At 50.7% G+C, this 19,103-nt stretch overlaps 1 protein-coding gene across 2 annotated transcripts in view; it reads left to right on the forward strand.

Moving 5' to 3' along the window:
* RNF122 (ring finger protein 122) overlaps window positions 1-18,821 on the forward strand; it is a 29,909-nt gene extending 11,088 nt beyond the window's left edge. Inside the window, exons 2-6 of one of the 2 annotated variants that reach the window (XM_038746300.1) lie at window positions 5,667-5,823; window positions 13,288-13,333; window positions 14,773-14,814; window positions 16,499-16,581; window positions 18,574-18,821. In XM_038746300.1, the coding sequence (XP_038602228.1) occupies window positions 5,667-5,823; window positions 13,288-13,333; window positions 14,773-14,814; window positions 16,499-16,581; window positions 18,574-18,688 (443 nt within the window). In that variant the 3' untranslated portion in view covers window positions 18,689-18,821. The remainder of the gene's footprint in view (window positions 1-5,666; window positions 5,824-13,287; window positions 13,334-14,772; window positions 14,815-16,498; window positions 16,582-18,573) is intronic. The other variant, XM_038746301.1, reaches the window with a different exon arrangement.
* Window positions 18,822-19,103: the final 282 nt, after the last annotated feature.

Below are 19,103 nucleotides of genomic sequence, written 5' to 3' on the forward strand. Positions count from 1 at the left end.
TAAATAAATAAATAGAGTAATAAATATGTACAATATGTACAATATGTACAAATTCCATGAAAGGGTAGAGGAAAAACCCCTAGGCTGCCTTTCTTGCTTAGCCTATGGGGGTTGCTTAAAGATAAATCACCTCCCTAAAGCAATTCTGGACAAGCCTCAGGTGCCATCGATCGATGGTATTTATTGAGCGCTTTCTGTGTGCACAGCACTGCACTACGCTTGGGAGAGTACAACAGAACTACAACACAAGAAATACAACAGAGAGTACAGTACAACAGAGAAGCAGCGTGGCTCAGTGGAAAGAGCCCGGGCTTTGGAGTCGGAGGTCATGGGTTCAAATCCCGGCTCCGCCACTTGCCAGCTGTGTGACTTTGGGCAAGTCGCTTAACTTCTCTGGGCCTCAGTTACCTCATAGAGAAGCAGCGTGGCTCAGGGGAAAGAGCACAGTCTTCGGAGTCAGAGGTCATGGGTTCAAATCCCGGCTTCGCCACTTGCCAGCTGTGTGACTTTGGGCAAGTCACTTAACTTCTCTGGGCCTCAGTTACCTCATAGAGAAGCAGTGTGACTCAGTGGAAAGAGCACAGGCTTTGGAGTCAGAGGTCATGGGTTCAAATTCCGGCTCTGCCACTTGCCAGCTGTGTGACTTTGGGCAAGTTGCTTAACTTCTCTGGGCCTCAGTTACCTCATAGAGAAGCAGTGTGGCTCAGTGGAAAGAGCCCAGGCTTTGGAGTCAGAGGTCATGGGTTCAAATTCCGGCTCTGCCACATAGCTGTGTGACTCTGGGCAAGTCGCTTAACTTCTCTGGGCCTCAGTTACTTCATAGGGAAGCAGTGTGACTCAGTGGAAAGAGCACAGGCTTTGGAGTCAGAGGTCATGGGTTCAAATTCCGGCTCCGCCACTTGTCAGCTGTGTGACTTTGGGCAAGTCACTTCACTTCTCTGGGCCTCAGTTCCCTCATCTGTAAAATGGGGATTAAAACCCTGAGCCCCCCGTGGGACAACCTGATCACCATGTAACCTCCCCAGTGCTTAGAACAGTGCTTTGCACATAGTAAGCGCTTAATAAATGCCATTATTATGATTATTATTATTTATCTGTAAAATGGGGATTGACTGTGAGCCCCATATGGGACAACCTGATAACCTTGTATCTACCCCAGTGCTTAGAACTGTGCTTGGCACATAGTAAGCGCCTAACAAATGCCATGATGATGATGATGATGATGATTATTATTATTATTATTATTATTATTATTATTCCCACCTGCTTCCTGCCTCCTCAGACCACTGCTCAGGGGTACATCTCCTCTGGAGGGAGGGCTGGATTGCTACTTTTGGTCCTGGCAGGGAAGCAGTGCGGTCTAGACTGTAAGCTTGTTGTGGGCAGGGAATGTATCCAATAATAATAATAATTATGGCTGTTCGTTTAGTGCTTACCATGTGGCAGGGACTCTACTAAGCACTGGGTTGGATCCAGGCAAATGGGTCCCTGTCCCAGGTGGACAGCATCAGTCCCCATTTTCCAGATGAGGTAACTGAGGCCCAGAGAGGTGAAGTGACTTGCCCAAGGTAACACAGCAGACAAGTGGCAGAGCCGGGATTAGAACCCACGACCACCTGACACGTAGGCCCGTGTTCTATCCAGTTGGCCACGCTGCTTCTCTGTGGTATTGAACTCTCCGAAGTGCTCAGTACAATGCTCTGTGCATAAGTAAGCCTTCAATAAATACAATTGATTGATTGATTGGTCTAGTGGAAAGAGCACAGGCTTGGGAGTCGGAGGGCCTGGGTTCTAATCCTGCTCTGCCAATTGCTTGCTCTGTGACCTTGGATAAATCACTTTTCTGTGCCTCATTTACCTCATCTGGAAAATGGGGACTGATGCTGTCCACGTGATGCTGTCCCTACCCAACAGTGGGCTCACAGTCTAAAAGGGGGAGATCCCCCATCTTACCTCCTTCTTACCTCCTTCATCGCCCCCATCTTACCTCCTTCCCTTCCCCACAGCACCTGTACATATGTTTGTACATATTTATTACTCTATTTATTTATTTATTTTACTTGTACATATCTATTCTATTTTATTTTGTTAGTATGTTTGGTTTTGTTCTCTGTCTCCCCCTTTTAGACTGTGAGCCCCATGTGAGGCGGGGAGGGAGTCCAACCTAATTAACCTGTACCTCAGCGCTTAGAACAGAGTTCGACGCGTAGTAAATGCCCAACGAAGACCGGAAAAAAATAAACACGGCAGCATGGCCTTGTGGATAGAGCACAGGCTCGGGAGTCAGAAGGACCTGGGTTCTAGTCCCGGCTCCGCCACTTGTCCATTGTGTGATGTTGGGCCCCTTCCTTCCTCTCCCACTCATCCCCCTCTTCATCATCATCATCATCATCAATCGTATTTATTGAGCGCTTACTGTGTGCAGAGCACTGTACTAAGCGCTTGGGAAGTACAAGTTGGCAACATCTAGAGACAGTCCCTACCCAACAGTGGGATCACAGTCTAAAAGGGGGAGATCCCCCATCTTACCTCCTTCTTACCTCCTTCATCGCCCCCATCTTACCTCCTTACCTCCTTCATCGCCCCCATCTTACCTCCTTCCCTTCCCCACAGCACCTGTATATATGTTTGTACATATTTATTACTCTATTTATTTATTCATTTTACTTGTACATATCTATTCTATTCATTTTATTTTGTTAGTACATTTGGTTTTGTTGTCTGTCTCCCCCTTCTCATCGCCCCCATCTTGCCTCCTTCCCTTCCCCACAGCACCTGTATATATGTTTGTACATATTTATTACTCTATTTATTTATTTTACTTGTACATATCTATTCTATTTATTTTATTTTGTTAGTACGTTTGGTTTTGTTGTCTGTCTCCCCCTTTTAGACTGTGAGCCCACTGCTGGGTAGGGACTGTCTCTACATGTTACCAACTTGGACTTCCCGTGCACTTAGTACAGTGCTCTGCACACAGTAAGCGCTCAATAAATATGATTGATGATGATGATGATAAGTTGCCAACTTGTACTTCCCAAGTGTTTAGTACAGTGCTCCGCACACAGTAAGCGCTCAATAAATATGATTGATGATTGATTCTCTGTGCCTCAGTTCCCTCATCTGTAAAGGGGGATTAAGACCCCGAGCGCCGTGTGGGCCAGACACTGTGTCCAACCCGATCAGCTGGCGTCTGCCCCGGCGCTTCGTACGGTGCCCGGCCTATAGGAAGCGCTTAACAAATACCAGCAAAAAAACCGTACCGTATCTCTGTCCCTGTAGACTGCACCCTCCATCGTGCCCTGCTCTGAAGCTTCCTGGGTAGTGGCAGATGGGGAAACGTAGCGTTTGAGAGGAAGGAGGCCTTCCGTGACATCAACTGCGGCCCATTGTGCGGTGCCCCCGGAGCTGAGGGTGTTCCGCACGGTGGATGGGGCAGAGAAGGTTTCCTTCCTGAGAGAGAGGGACGCGATGGGACTCTGGGGTCTGGCCCTTTGGACGGCTTTTTTGGGCTCTCTCCTCTTTTTCTCCTCTCCCCTTGGAAGGGCCCTCCTCTGGGCTCCCACACTTCCTCCCGCCTCCTCTTGGCCCCTCTCTCTCCTCCTTGCTTCGCCTTTCACCGAGGTAAAGGTGCCTTTTGGAGGAGCCAGCCTGGGGAAAGGATAAGAGTTGGCGGCCCGCGCCCTCCCCGTTGAGCCCCGAATTGCCCTGCTGGAAGGTTTCGGGGTGTTCCTCAGCTCACCCGGTGGGAATGGGGGTGGTAAGAGTGACTCTCTCTTTTCTGGGACCGTGCAGCCTTTTGGAAGAGCGAGTTTTAGTGGGCAGCAATGACACAGTGTCCTCTCTTTCAGTCAACTTTCCTAGGGTCCCCCAGAGGAAAAAGAACACGGGGCTGCCATTCATTCACTCATTCATTCATTCAGTCGTATTTAGTGAGCGCTTACCGTGTGCAGAGCACTGGACTAAGCGCTTGGGAAGTCCAAGTTGGCAACATATAGAGACGGTCCCTACCCAACAACGGGCTCACAGTCTAGAAGGGGGAGACAGACAACAAAACAAAACATAGCAGACTTACATTCTAATCAATCAATCATCAATCAATCGTATTTATTGAGCACTTACTGTGTGCAGAGCACTGGACTAAGCGCTTGGAAAGTACAAGTTGGCAACATATAGAGACGGTCCCTACCCAACAGTGGGTTTAATCCTTTGGGACTCTCTCCCTTTCTTTTTCTGTTCCTCTTTGTCACCCCTCCCTCAGCCCTGAGACACTTATGTCCGTAGCTGTAGTTTATTTGTTTCTATTAATGTCTGTCTTGCCCCTCTAAACTGTAAGCTCGTTGTGAGCGGGGAAGGTATCTACCAACTCTGTTGTACTCTTCCAAGCACTTAGTACAGTGCTCTGCGCACAGTAAGCGATCAATCAATACGATTGATTTCTCTCTCGCTCGCTCTCTTTCTCTCGTTCTCTCTTTCCTGTGTGCAGTAATTAAGGTGCAGTCCTGCCTTGGGGAGGGGGGAGGGTTGGTTGGCTTCCCCAATCCCTTTCCAACTCTATCCCTGGATTTTTGAGGATAATTGTGGTACTTGTTAAGCGCTTTCTATGTGCCCAGCATTGTTCTAAGCGCCGGGGTAGATACAAGTCAGTCAGGTTGGACACGGTCCCTGTCCCACGTGGGGCTCGCAATCTTAATCCCCATTTTACATATGAGGTAACTGAGGCCCAGAGAAGTTAAGTGACTTGCCAGGGTCACATAGCAGACAAGTGGCAGAGCTGGGATGAGAACCCCTATCCCCTCCCCCTCCCCACAGCACTTGTATATATTTGTACATATTTACTCTATTTTATTAACGATGTGTAGATAGCTATAATTCTATTTATTCTGATGGTATTGACACCTGTCTACTTGTTTAGCTCCGTTGTCTGTCTCCCCCTTCTAGACTGTGAGCCCGTTGTCGGGTAGGGACCGTCTCCATATGTTGCCGACTTGTACTTCCCCAGCGCTTAGTACAGTGCTCTGCACACGGAAAGCGCTCAATAAATGTGATTGAATGAATGAACCCGGGTCCTTTTGACTCCTGGGCCGGTGCTTTATCCACTGAGCCACGTAAAACCCTCCCCTTGTCCCCAGGCAAACTGCAGAGCCAGATATCTGCTGCCTAAAGCTCGAACCTCTTCCTCTACTCTCTTTGCCTTTGTCAAAGGTATTAACGAGTGGGGAATTGCCCCAAAGCAGAGTATTAGTGAGCAGGGAATTGCCCAAAAGCAGACTTCCAGAGAAGTAGCTAAGAGCCCTAATCTGGGAGTTAGACGACCTGAGTTATAACCCTCGCTCTGCCTCCTGCCTGCTGTCTTGGACAAGTCACTTCACTTCTCTGGGCCTCCGTTTCTTCATGCATCAAGTGGGGATTAAACACCTCTTCTTCCTTCCCTTTAGACCACGAGCCCCATATGGGACAGGGACTGTGTCTCTCTTGACGATCTTGTATCTACCCCAGGGCTTAGTATGGTGTTGGCCACCCAAGAAACGCTCAACAGATACCATTAAAAAAAACAAAAGAGACTGGGAAGGAGGAGGAGAAGGCCGAGTTTAGTGAACGGTCTCCAAGTGGGCTTTCTGCGTACCCGGTGTGTGATGATAGTGTTTTTCCTTTATCCTTCCCAGGGTGTTTCTGTGGTCTGGGACTAGTTCATGCCAACAGGTCGTGTGCGATGCCTCCCATCAGCTTCCAGGATCTCCCACTCAACATCTACATGGTCATCTTCGGCACCGGCATCTTCGTCTTCGTGCTCAGCCTCATCTTCTGTTGCTACTTCATCAGGTGGGCGCTCAGAGGGGCGGAGGGGTGGGAGAGGAGGAGAGGGTGGCAGACGCGGGGACCGCCCTTCGGTCACCCAGCGGGGGGGATTCAAGTTAGATCTGCCACCCTGAGGTTGCCCTCCACTCTTGTGGGTTCGCCCCCAGGCCCTCATCTGTCAGTGCTCAGGCCTCCCGGGTTGTTGGAATGCAAGGTCATCGCGCCCAGACGGCGCCCTGGTCACACTCGCTTGGTTATCGTGGGGTTGCTCGGAATCACTGGCTCGTTGCAGCAAGGTTACCCAGGAATGTGGACTTGGGAACATCCTTCAAATGCCCATTCATAAGCCCGGGCATGCACGCTCTCGGCGGGAGGCAGGAGGCAACGGGCGTTAGATACGGACAGCACTTCCCCCTGCGCTCCTGGGAATCTCCAACCCCGCCACTTTGCCCCAGGCCTCAATTTTAGCCTAGGGCTTCCTCGCTTACGTGGTCTGGTTTTTGGAAAAGAAAAGCTGAAGCTATCACTCAATCAGTGGCATGTCCTGAACGCTGACTCTGCGCTGAGCACTATACCGAGCACTTGCGAGAGTCCGGTAGAGTAAGTAGGTGCGATTCCCGCCCTTAAGGATCGACAATCTAGTACATTATTCCCGGCAATCCTCTGAGTAGGACAGTGGGTTTAGGGCAGGGTTTTCACAGGCCGGGATTTCTGCAGTCTGTTTCACCCACGAAATATAAAGTTGCCGTAGAATAAACTCCAACCGCGTCTTCTGTCTGTAAACTCAACGAGTTGAGAAACTGTCAACCTTTCCCTTTCTCCTCTACCTGTTGGCACTCACTTCTTTCTCCTCCAGCCCAGAGGTGCTTTTTGCTCTGCTAGCTAGTAGAGGTGCCCACCCAACCATCATCATCAATCGTATTTATTGAGTGCTTACTGTGTGCAGAGCACTGTACTAAGCGCTTGGGAAGTACAAGTTGGCAACATATATATATATATATGTTTATACCCAGTAAAAGATCTAAAATGCTTTATAAGAGTAACCCGTGTCCAACCTGGTTATTGTGAATCTACCCCAGCGCCTACTACAGTGTCTGATATATAATAAGCATGAAACAGATAGCATTTAAAAAAAAAGGGAGAGGGAAAGACAATAGGAAGACAGAAAGTGTCTTAAATGTTGGGTGGAAACCTTACATTCCCGCTCCCAGCCCCACAGCACTTATATACATATCTGTAATTTATTTATTTAGATTAATGTCCGTCTCCCCCTCTAGACTGTAAGCTCATTGTGAGCAGGGAATGTGGTCTGCTTATTGCTGTATTGGACTTTCCCAAGCACTTAGTACAGTGCCCATCTTACCTCCTTCCCTTTCCCACAGCACCTGTATATATGTATATATGTTTGTACATATTTATTACTCCATTTATTTATTTATTTATTTTACTTGTACATATCCATTCTATTTATTTTATTTTGTTAGTATGTTTTGGTTTTGTTCTCTGTCTCCCCCTTTTTAGACTGTGAGCCCACTGTTGGGTAGGGACTGTCTCTATATGTTGCCAACTTGTACTTCCCAAGCGCTTAGTCCAGTGCTCTGCACACAGTAAGTGCTCAATAAATACGATTGATGATGATAGGGACTGTCTCTGTATGTTACCAACTTGTACTTCCCAAGCGCTTAGTCCAGTGCTGTGCACACAGTAAGCGCTCAATAAATACGATTGATTGATTGATTGATTGATTGCTCTGCACACAGTAAAGTGCTCAATAAATATGACTGGCCCAGGAAAGGGAGGACTATTTTTTTTTAATGGCATTTGTTAAGCACTTACTGTGTGCCAGGCACTGTACTCAGCGCTTGGGGTAGAGGCGAGCTAATCAGGTTGGACAAAGTCCATGATCCCACGTGGGACCCGCAGTCTTCATCTCCTTTTCACAGGTGATGTTACCGAGGCACAGAGAAGCGAAGGGACTTTCACGCTACTTCTCGCTTGCCTCCGTTGGGGCAGTCCAGGAACCAGTGTTGCTTCATGACTTGCTTCAGGAGGTCATGCCCCCGGGGCTGCTGAGAACTCACACTCCCCCCCTGTTGCTTCAGACTTCCTCTTCCTCGCTCCGGGGCTGGGGGGCCTCGGCTTAGTCTCCGAGTAGAAGAGAAAGTCCCACACTGGGCTCGGTCAGGGGAGGATGGAAAAAAGCCGAACGTTGACTTCATCTCATCCAGATGGAGATGGAGGAAGTGTGGCCTGATAACGGTTCCTTGTGGGCAGGGAGCACGTCTACCCACTCATCTACTTTCCCAAACACTGAGCTCATTCGTTCATTCAGTCGTACTTCTTGAGCGCTTACTGTGGGCAGAGCACTGGACTAAGCGCTTGGGAAGTTGGCAACATATAGAGACGGTCCCTACCCAGTAGCGGGCTCACAGTCTAGAAGACCGCTGACGGTTGGCGGGGCCGGGATTTGAACCCATGACCTCTGACTCCAAAGCCCAGGCTCTTTCCACTGAGCCACACTGCTCTGCACACAGGATGTGCTCAATAAAGGCCTTAGATTGATAGAAAGGGCCTGGGACTGGGGTGAGGAAGCCTGGGTTCTAGTACCAGCTCTTCCACTGGCATGCAGTGTGACTTTTTTTTTTTGGCATTTATTAAGCGCTTACTATGTGCAAAGCACTGTTCTAAGCGCTGGGGGGATACAAGGTGATCAGGTTGTCCCACGGGGGGCTCACAGTCATCCCCCATTTTACAGATGAACCCCCATTTTACAGATGATGACCATTTTACAGATGACCTTGGACAAGTTACTTAGGCTTTCTGTGCCTTAGTTTCCTCCGATGTAAAATGGGATAATAACCCTTGCCTCTCTTAGCTTGTGAACCCTGTGAAAGAAGCATCGTGGCCTGGGCGCCAGAGGACCTCGGTTCTAATCCCCGCTCCACTACTGGTCTGCTTTGTTCATTCATTCATTCATTCAATCGTATTTATTGAGCGCTTACTGTGTGCAGAGCACTGTACTAAGCGCTTGGGAAGTACAAGTTGGCAACATATAGAGACGGTCCCTACCCAACCGTGGGCTCACAGTCTATAAGGGACCTTTGTGACCTTGGGCAAGTCACAACTTTTCTGTGCCTCAGTTACCTCATCTGTAATAAAGGGGATCAGGACTGTGAGCTTCATGTAGGACATGGACTCTGTCCAACCAGCGCTTAGTACAGTGCCTGGCATATAGAAAGCGCTTAACAAATGCCTTAAAAAGAAAAAGGACGGGGATTGTGTTAGATCCGATTATCCTGTACCGACCGCTGTGCTTAGCACAGTGTTTCCACTATAGCGGAGGCTTAATAAATGCTATTATTACTATTATTGTTATCTATATTCCTGGACCTGCGTGTCCCTTGTAAAGCACTCCTCCCCCTCCGTGCTCCAGAGCACGGGCAGGATAAGAGCCTTTCAGAGCCAGGTGCCGGATAGAGGCCGCAGTGGTTTATTTATTTAAGGGCCACAGATCTCTTTGGAAATCTGCCCCCCTCTCTCTGCAGACCTCCCTGGTTACTGGTGGCGGGCAGGGGGAGGAGGACTTAAAGGTGGGAGGATCAATCAATCATATTTATTGAGCGCTTACTGTGTGCAGAGCACTGTACTAAGTGCTTGGGAAGTCCAAGTTGGCAACATAGAGAGACAGTCCCTACCCAACAGTGGGCTCACGGTCTAGAAGATGGAATGAGGGAGCCGGGCCGGAGAAAAGGTGAGGGGCTGAGGGATTGCAGTGTCTTCCTCCTCCTTCCCCTCTTCCCCCCGCAACCAGGGGCAGCTTGGCCTCTTGGACTGAGGGATCCGTTTCCAGGTGAGAAGACTGGGGACCGGGGACCCTCCTGGCTTTTTTCTCTTCTCCGGCTCTGCCGTGGTGGGGGAGCCGGGGAAGAGCTGCGCGACGCCCAGGCCTCTGGGCTTTCCTTGCCCAAGCAGCAGGGTGAGACGGCCGTCCCAGGAACCACCCGCCCCCAAGCCTGGCTGGCGGGTCACGGTCCCTCTCCGTCCGGGCGTCGAGTATGGCTCTGTGGAAGCGGGTGCCTGTGTCTCTGGGTGCTTCTAAATATAGAAGGATACACAAGCACAGAAGCCACTTCCTCCCCATGCGTCTCTGTTTCCTTCTCAGCTCAGTTGGACTCCTGCCCGCCTCGCTCCCCCGCCTCCTTCTCCTCCATCGGAGCTGAGCAGGGGCCTCTCTTCCCTCCTTCTCCTGTCCTCCCCCAGGGCCGGCCCCTGCCCCGGGACAGGATGAGGGGCCGGAGAGGCGGGAAGCGGCAGGAAAGGAGCGGTTATTTGGGGGCCCGGCGGCATTGTTTGGTGGGGAGAGGGATCACCCAGGCCGCCGTCTCCCCCACCCCGTCCCCCGAGCGCTCACTATTTTTAGACGTCTGCGTGTCGCTGGCCTTGGCATCTGTCACCCCGACGCCCCGTTGCCTCGCCCTTTGGCCTCTGCCCTCCCCGGCTCCCAGCGGGGCCCTTCTGCGCTCCTGCCTTCATCATCATCATCAATCGTATTTATTGAGCGCTCACTATGTGCAGAGCACTGTACTGAGCGCTTGGGAAGCACAAGTTGGCAACATATAGAGACAGTCCCTACCCAACGGTGGGCTCACAGTCTAAAAGGGACTTCGGGGCCTTCGGGGCCTGCTGGATAGAGCCCGGGCCTGGTTGTCGGGAGGACCTTGGGCAAGTCACCATCATCATCAATTGTATTTATTGAGAGCTTACTATGTGCAGAGCACTGTACTAAGCGCTTGGGAAGTACAAATTGGCAGCATATAGAGACAGTCCCTACCCAGCAGTGGGCTCACAGTCTAAAAGGGACTTCGGGGCCTTCGGGGCCTTCGGGGCCTGCTGGATAGAGCCCGGGCCTGGTTGTCGGGAGGACCTTGGGCAAGTCATCATCATCATCAATCGTATTTATTGAGCACTTACTATGTGCAGAGCACTGTACTAAGCGCCTGGGAAGTACAAATTGGCAACATATAGAGACAGTCCCTACCCAACAGTGGGCTCACAGTCTAAAAGTCAATCAATCAATCAACTCACTGTGTGCAGAGCACTGTACTAAGCGCTTGGGAAGTCGCTTCCCTTCTCCGGGCCTCAGCTCCCTCATCTGGAAAATGGGGATGAAGAACGTGAGCCCCCGTGTGAGACAGGGAGCGTGTCCAATCTGATTGCCTTGTATCTATCCTGGTGCTTAGTAGAGCGCCGGGCACATAGTAAGTGCTTGACAAATACCGCAATCCTTCTTATTATCATTGTCGGGGCGACGGAGAGCGGCTGGGCCCCGGACGGCTGCAGCGACGGAAGCGGATCAGGGGTGGGGGAGTGGGACGGCCCTGTCCGCCGAGCCCAGGGGCTACCGAAGGAGGTGGAGGCTAGCTCATAGGGCCAGCTGGAAAGAGCTCTGAGGTGGGTGGCCATGGGGGGTCTTTGGCACGAGGCGGCGGGAGGTTTTGGAGCTTCTGGCCGAAAAATCTGGGCCGAGCGTCAGAGCGCCTGGCCCCGTTTGCAGAGCTCCGGGGGAGTGGGCGGACGGGAAGAACAGAGTCAGAAACCAGGTTGCCACCTGGTAAGAACCGGTGGGGATTCTCGGGCTGTTTGGTCATCAACTATAAAACGGGGATTAAGTGTCTGTTCTCCGTCCTCCTTAGATGGTGAGCCCCGTGGGGGACGGGGACTCTGTCTGACCTGATTATCTTGTATCCCCTCCCCCTGAGCACTTAGTACAGTGCTTGACACAGAGTGAGCACCTCACAAATGCCGTAATGAAATAATAGCAATGATGCTACAGTTTGTAACCGGGTGGGCTCATGTGCAATTGCTAAATCTAAATCTGGGCAGTCTGCGGTGACTGCAATCTGAACCACGTCATGGTTCGGCTTGTATGTACCCCAGCGTTTGGTACAGTGCTTGGCACATAGTAAGCACTTAACCAAATGCCATAATAACAGAAAGCACTTATCAAACACCACTGTTATTTTTATTATTATTATTATTATTACCATCATCAACAGTGGCCTTCCCACACTGTAGAGAGAACTGTGTCTGTCTCCCCCTTCATGGTCATGGTTCAGCTTGTATGTACCCCAGCGTTTAGCACAGTGCTTGGCACATAGTAAGCACTTAACCAAATGCCATAATAACAGAAAGCACTTATCAAACACCACTGTTATTATTATTATTATTATTATTATTATTATTATTATTACCATCATCAACAGTGGCTTTCCCACACTGTAGAGAGAACTGTGTCTGTCTCCCCCTTCATGGTCATGGTTCGGCTTGTATGTACCCCAGCGTTTAGCACAGTGCTTGGCACATAGTAAGCGCTTAACAAAATGCCATAATAACAGAAAGCACTTATCAAACACCACTGTTATTTTTATTATTATTATTATTACCATCATCAACAGTGGCCTTCCCACACTGTAGAGAGAACTGTGTCTGTCTCCCCCTTAATGGTCATGGTTCGGCTTGTATGCACCCCAGCGTCTAGCACAGTGCTTGGCACATAGTAAGCGCTTAACAAAATGCCATAATAACAGAAAGCACTTATCAAACACCACTGTTATTTTTATTATTATTATTATTATTACCATCATCAACAGTGGCCTTCCCACACTGTAGAGAGAACTGTGTCTGTCTCCCCCTTCATGGTCATGGTCCGGCTTGTATGTACCCCAGCGTTTAGCACAGTGCTTGGCACATGGTAAGCACTCAACAAAATGCCATAATAACAGAAAGCACTTATCAAACACCACTGTTATTTTTATTATTATTATTGTTATTATTATTACCATCATCAACAGTGGCCTTCCCACACTGTAGAGAGAACTGTGTCTGTCTCCCCCTTCATGGTCATGGTTCGGCTTGTGTGTACCCCAGCGTTTAGCACAGTGCTTGGCACATAGTAAGCACTTAACAAAATGCCATAATAACAGAAAGCACTTATCAAACACCACTGTTATTTTTATTATTATTATTATTACCATCATCAACAGTGGCCTTCCCACACTGTAGAGAGAACTGTGTCTGTCTCCCCCTTCTAGACTGTGAGCCCGCCGTTGGGTTGGGACCGTCTCTAGACGTTGCCAACTTGGACTTCCCAAGCGCTTAGTACAGTGCTCTGCACACAGTAAGCGCTCAATAAATACGACTGAATGAATGAATGAATGAATGAATGCCTCAATTACCTCATCTGACCAATGGGGATTAGGACTGTGAGCCCCATGTGGGACATGGACTACTGTGTCCCACCTGATTAGCTTGGATCTACCCCAGTGCTCAGTATAGTGGCTGGCACATAGTAAGCGCATAATAAATTCCATTAAAAAATTCCATTAAAAGCGCTTCCCAAGCGCTTAAAAGAGTGGTGGGGGGGAGGATCTAGGCCCCAACCTCAGTAACGTCTCTCTGTCTCTCTGTCTCTCTCTTCTCCTCCTCCAGCAAACTTCGCCATCAGGCCCAGAGCGAGCGGTACGGATACAAAGAGGTAATGGGGTAGAGTCACAACATCCTCAAATGGCACACTCATCCAAGCTGGAAAATGGGCCCATCTCCCCTCCTGCGGGCAGGCAGATGCCTCACAACCATCCAGGGGGCTCGGTTTCTTCCCGAGGGAGGCCAAGGGACCAGCTAGAAAATGGGGGCTCATCTCACCTCGCTGCCGGCCCGGGAAATTCTCTTCTGGGAGGTCCTCAGAGGCCCGGAGGAGAATCCTCCTTCTGCGGAAAAATGTCTGAACGTCGTGGCCTAGCGGGGAAGAGCACAAGCCCGGGAGTCAGAGGTTGTAGGTTCTAATCCCGCCTCTGCCACTTGTCATCTGTGTGACTTTGGGCAAGTCACTTCACTTCTCTGTGCCTCACTTCCCTCATCTGCAAAATGGGGATTAAGACTGTGAGCCCCGTGTGGGACGGGGACTGTCCAATCTGATTAGCTTGTATCTACCCCAGTGCTAAGAGTAGTGCTTGGCGCATAGTAAGCGCTGAACAAATACCACTATTGTTATTATTATCGGCAGTCGCAGCGTGGCTTGGTGGAAAGAGTGCGGGCTTGGAAGTCGGAGGTCGTAGGTTCTAATCCCGCCTCTGCCACTTGTCAGCTGTGGGACTTTGGGCAAGTCACTTCACTTCTCTGGGCCTCAGTTTCCTCACCTGGAAAATGGATATTGAGACTGTGAGCCCCATCTGGGACAACCTGCTAAACTCGTATGTCCCCCAGTGCTTAAAACAGTGCTTGGCACATCATCATCATCATCATCATAATAATAATGATAGCATTTATTAAGCGCTTACTATGTGCCGAGCACTGTTCTAAGCGCTGGGGAGGTTAGAAGGTGATGAGGTTGTCCCACGGGGGGCTCACGGTCTTAATCCCCATTTTCCAGACGAGCGAACTGAGGTCCAGAGAGGTGAAGTGACTTGCCCGAAGTCACACAGCTGACAAGTGGCAGAGCGGGATCTGAACCCATGACCTCTGACTCCAAAGCCCGGGCTCTTTCCACTGAGCCACGCTGCTTCTCTAAGTAAGCGCTGAACAAATGCCATCATTATTACTACATTTATTGAGGGCTGCTGTGTGCAGAGCACTGTTCTAAGCGCTGGGGAGAGTACAGCATATCAGAGTTTATGGATACTTTGCTTTAGGCATGTGGTCTGGTTTCCCAAGGATCCAACTGACTGGGAGGAGGTGATTGGGGGTGCAGGGGGTGTGGAGCGCCCCTTAAATCAATCAATCATAGTTGTTGAGCGCTTATCTGGTGCGGAGCACTGTACTGAGCGCTCGGTGGAGTACAACACAATATACAGAGTTGGTAGACACATCCCCTGCCCACAGCGAGCTTCTTTCCCCGGTGAATCCCGTCCCCCCCGGCCCCTCCAGGCCGCAGCCGACATCGTTCAAGTCTCCTGTCAATCTTCCTTCCTCCTCCAGGTTGTTCTCAAAGGAGATGCCAAGAAGCTCCATTTATACGGGGTGAGTGAAGCGCGTTGTGGGCAGGGAATATGTTCGTTTATTGTCATATCGTACTTGCCCGAGCGCTTAATACAGTGCTTTGCACACAGGAAGTGCTCGATAAGTACGATTGAATGAACCAATGGTGTGGGAAGAGGGGAGGGAATGGGGGCTTCAGTTTGTCTATTCCCACCCTGGGTCTTCCCACCTCTGGGACTCCAGGATGGGAAATCCCACCTGTCCTGGCCCTTTCAGCGGCTTCTCATCACCCACCGTGCCCCTGCTTCCTCCGACTGGCTGTTTCATTAATTCATTAATTAATTCATTCATTCATTCATATTTATTGAGCACTTACTGTGTGCAGAGCACTGTACTAAGCTCTTGGGAAGTACAAGTCGGCAACATAGAGAGACGGTCCCTACCCAGTAACGAGCTCACGGTCTAGAAGAGGGAGACAGACAACAAAACAGCACACGTAGAAAGGTGTCAAAATCATCAGAACAAATAGAATTAAGGCTATATGCACCTCATTAACAAAATAAATAGAATAGTAAATATGTACAAGTAAAATAAATAGAGGAATAAATCTGTACAAACATATACAGGTGCTGTGGGGAGGGGAAGGAGGTAGGGCGGGGGGGATGGGGCGGGGGAGAGGAAAAAGGGGGCTCAGTCTGGGAAGGCCTCCTGGAGGAGGTGAGCTATCAGTAGGGCTTTGAAGGGAGGAATCAATCAATCAATCATATTTATTGAGTGCTTACTGTGTGCAGAGCACTGTACTAAGCGTTTGGGAAGTACAAGTTGGCAACATCTAGAGACGGTCCCTACCCAACAGTGGGCTCACAGTCTAGAAGGGGGAGACAGAGAACAAAACCAAACATATTAACCAAATAAAATAAATAGAATAGATAGGTACCAGTAAAATAAATAGAGTAATAAATATGTACAAACATATATACATATATACAGGTGGCATAGGAAGAGAGGTAGCTTGGCAAATGTGGGGAGGGAGGGCATTCCAGGCCAGGGGAAGGATGTGGGCCGGGGGTCGACGGCGGGACAGGCGAGAACGAGGTACGGTGAGGAGATTAGCGGCGGAGGAGCGGAGGGTGCGGGCTGAGCTGGAGAAGGAAAGAAGGGAGGAGAGGTAGGAGGGGGCGAGGGGATGGACAGCCTTGAAGCCCAGGGTGAGGAGTTTTTGCCTGATGCGTAGGTTGACTGGCAGCCACTGGAGATTTTTGAGGAGGGGAGTAACACGCCCAGAGCGTTTCCGCACAAAGATGATCCAGGCAGCAGCGTGAAGTATAGACCGAAGTGGGGAGAGACAGGAGGATGGGAGATCAGAGAGGAGGCTGATGCAGTTATCCAGTCGGGATAGGATGAGAGATTGAACCAGCAGGGTAGCGGTTTGGATGGAGAGGAAAGGGTGGATTTTGACGATGTTGTGGAGGTGAGACCGGCAGGGGTTTCATTCGCCAGTCCTGCCTTTTCCTCCTCCTCCCCCGAGCCCCCTCCATTCTCCTCCGTCTTTCCTCAGGAAGTTGGTGGACAATATGTCCTACCCCCCCACCCCCGTCCTTTCTCCCTGGAGGGGGGCTGCAGCCAGCTGGGGGGGAAGGGGCCAAAGAGGCGAGGAGGATGTGGGGCGGGTCCGGCCTGGCCGGGTGACCCGCGCCGTCCCCTCCGTCCCCTCCTGTCCCCGCAGCAGACCTGTGCCGTCTGCCTGGAGGACTTCAAGGGAAAAGACGAGCTGGGCGTGCTGCCGTGCCAACATGCTTTCCACCGGAAGTGAGTTATTGCCACGGAGACCGAGAGGGGGGTGGCGGGAAGGTGTGGCCACGCGTTTTAGGGACCATCATGAGGGATCTCCACGGCTTCCCAGAATGGACGGGGATTCCTACCCCCTTCCTGAGGTTGTGCTTCGGGCGGGGACTTGTCCGGGCTATGGGTGGGCGCTGGGCGAGGAGCAGGAAATTCATTCCATCGTATTTACTGTGTGCAGAGCACTGTACTAAGCGCTTGGGAAGTACAAGTCGGCAACATAGACGGTCCCCACCCGACAATGGGCTCCCAGTCTAGAAGGGGGAGACGGACGACAAAACAAAACATGGAGACAGGTGCCAAAATCGTCAGAATAAATAGAAGTATAGCTATATGCTCATCATTACCACATGATGTGCACTGCACACAGTACACTGCACACTGCACACAGTAAGCGCTCAATAAACACGATTGATTGATTGATTGATTACCAAAATAAATAGAAAGTTTCAGGGGCTGTGGGTGGGATGGGTCTCTGACGCGGAGTCTCCTGCTTGGACAGGCTGTCCAGGTGAAGCAGTGTGGCCTCGTGGATAGAGCCCGGGCCTGGGAGTTAGAAGGACTTGGGGTTCCTGGCAGAGTTCCCGCTCTGCCACATCAAATCAATCAATCAATCGTATTTATTGAGCGCTTACTGTGTGCTGACTACTGTACTAAGCGCTTGGGAAGTACAAGTTGGCAACATATAGAGACGGTCCCTACCCAACAGTGGGCTCACAGTCTAGAAGGGACCTTGGGCAAGTCGCTTAGCTCCTCTGTGCCTCAATCAATCAATTAATGGTATTTATTGAGTGCTCACTATCAATCAATCGTATTTATTGAGTGCTTACTGTTTGCAGAGCACTGTACTAAGCGCTTGGGAAGTACAAGTTGGCAACATATAGAGACGGTCCCTACCCAACAGTGGGCTCACAGTCTAGAAGGGACCTTGGGCAAGTCGCTTAGCTCCTCTGTGCCTCAATCAATCAATTAATGGTATTTATTGGGTGCTTACTATCAATCAATCAATCGCATTTATTGAGTGCTTACTGTGTGCAGAGCACTGTACTAAGCGCTTGGGAAGTACAAGTCGGCAACACATAGAGACAGTCTAGAAGGGGGTGCTGAGCAGTGTTCTGAGCGCTTGGGAGAGTACACTACGAGAGGAATTAGCAGATATGTTCCCGGCCCATAACAAGCTCAGTTGTCTCGTCTGCAAAATGGAGATTTTGGGGGTTTTTTAATGGTATTTTTAAGTATTTACAAAGTGCCCGGCACTATTCTAAGCACTGGGGTAGAGGCAAGTTAATCAGTTTGGACACAGTCCCTGCCCCACGTGGGGCTCACAGTCGTAACGCCCATTATTCGGATGCAGTATCTGAGGCACAGAGAAGGGAAGTAACTTGCCCAAGCTCACACAGCAGACAAGCGGTGGAGCCGGGATGAGAACCCGTGACCTTCGGACTCCCAAGTAGATTAAGACTGTGAGCCTCATGGGGGACAGGGACTGTGTCCGGCCTGATTAGCTTGTATTTACCCCAGCGCTTAGTGGCTGGCACACAATAAGCTCTTAACAGACACCATTTAAAGCAAAAAAAAAAAACCCACACTTGACGACCTTGTAGCTACTCCAGCACTTACTATAGTGCCCGGCACATAGTAAGCGCTTAACAGATACCACTGGAAAAAAAAAATATGGAGGTGGAAAGGCGAAGGAAGGAGCCCAACTAAGCAGTGTGGCTTAGTGGATAGAGCGCAGGCCTGGGAATCAGAAGGACCTGGGTTCTAATTCCGACTCCGCCACGTGTCCGCTGGGTGACCCTGGGCGAGTTGCTTTGCTTCTCTGGGCCCCAGTGACCTCATCTGTAAAAGGGGGATGAGGAGCGTGAGCCCCACGTGGGACGGGGGCTGCATCCGACCCGCGTTGCTTGGCCCGGAGGAAGCGCTTCCCAAATCCCGTGACTGTCCTTCTGTCCGCAGGTGTCTGGTGAAGTGGCTGGAAGTCCGCTCCGTGTGTCCCATGTGCAACAAGCCAATCGCCGGCCCTCCCGAACCCACTCAGAGTATGGGGACCCTGTTGGATGAGCTGGTCTGAGCCGCCCCCTCCCCCCCAGGACACAGAGGGCCGGGGGCGCGGAGACCCTGACTCCTCTTGCCCCCCCCGGGGGAAGCAGCGTGGCTCAGTGGCAAGAGCCAGGGCTTGGGAGTCGCAGGTCATGGGTTCGAATCCCGGCTCCGCCACCTGTCAGCTGTGTGACCTTGGGCAAGCCGCTTGACTTCTCGGTGACCTCATCTGGAAAATGGGGATTAAGACTGTGAGCCCCAAGTGGGACAACCTGATCACCTTGTAGCCCCCCCGCCAGCGCTTAGAACAGTGCTTTGCACATAGGAAGCACTTAACGCCATTATTATTATTGGCTGGTGACACGGGCCCGGCCCTTCGGCCCAGCCGGCGCCGGGTGGGGGCGAGGGGCGAGAGGGGCACGCTTCTGGAGGGGAAGAGGGTGAGA

This window comes from Tachyglossus aculeatus, chromosome 5 (genome assembly GCF_015852505.1).
Source record: "Tachyglossus aculeatus isolate mTacAcu1 chromosome 5, mTacAcu1.pri, whole genome shotgun sequence".
NCBI classification, from domain to species: Eukaryota; Metazoa; Chordata; class Mammalia; order Monotremata; family Tachyglossidae; genus Tachyglossus; species Tachyglossus aculeatus.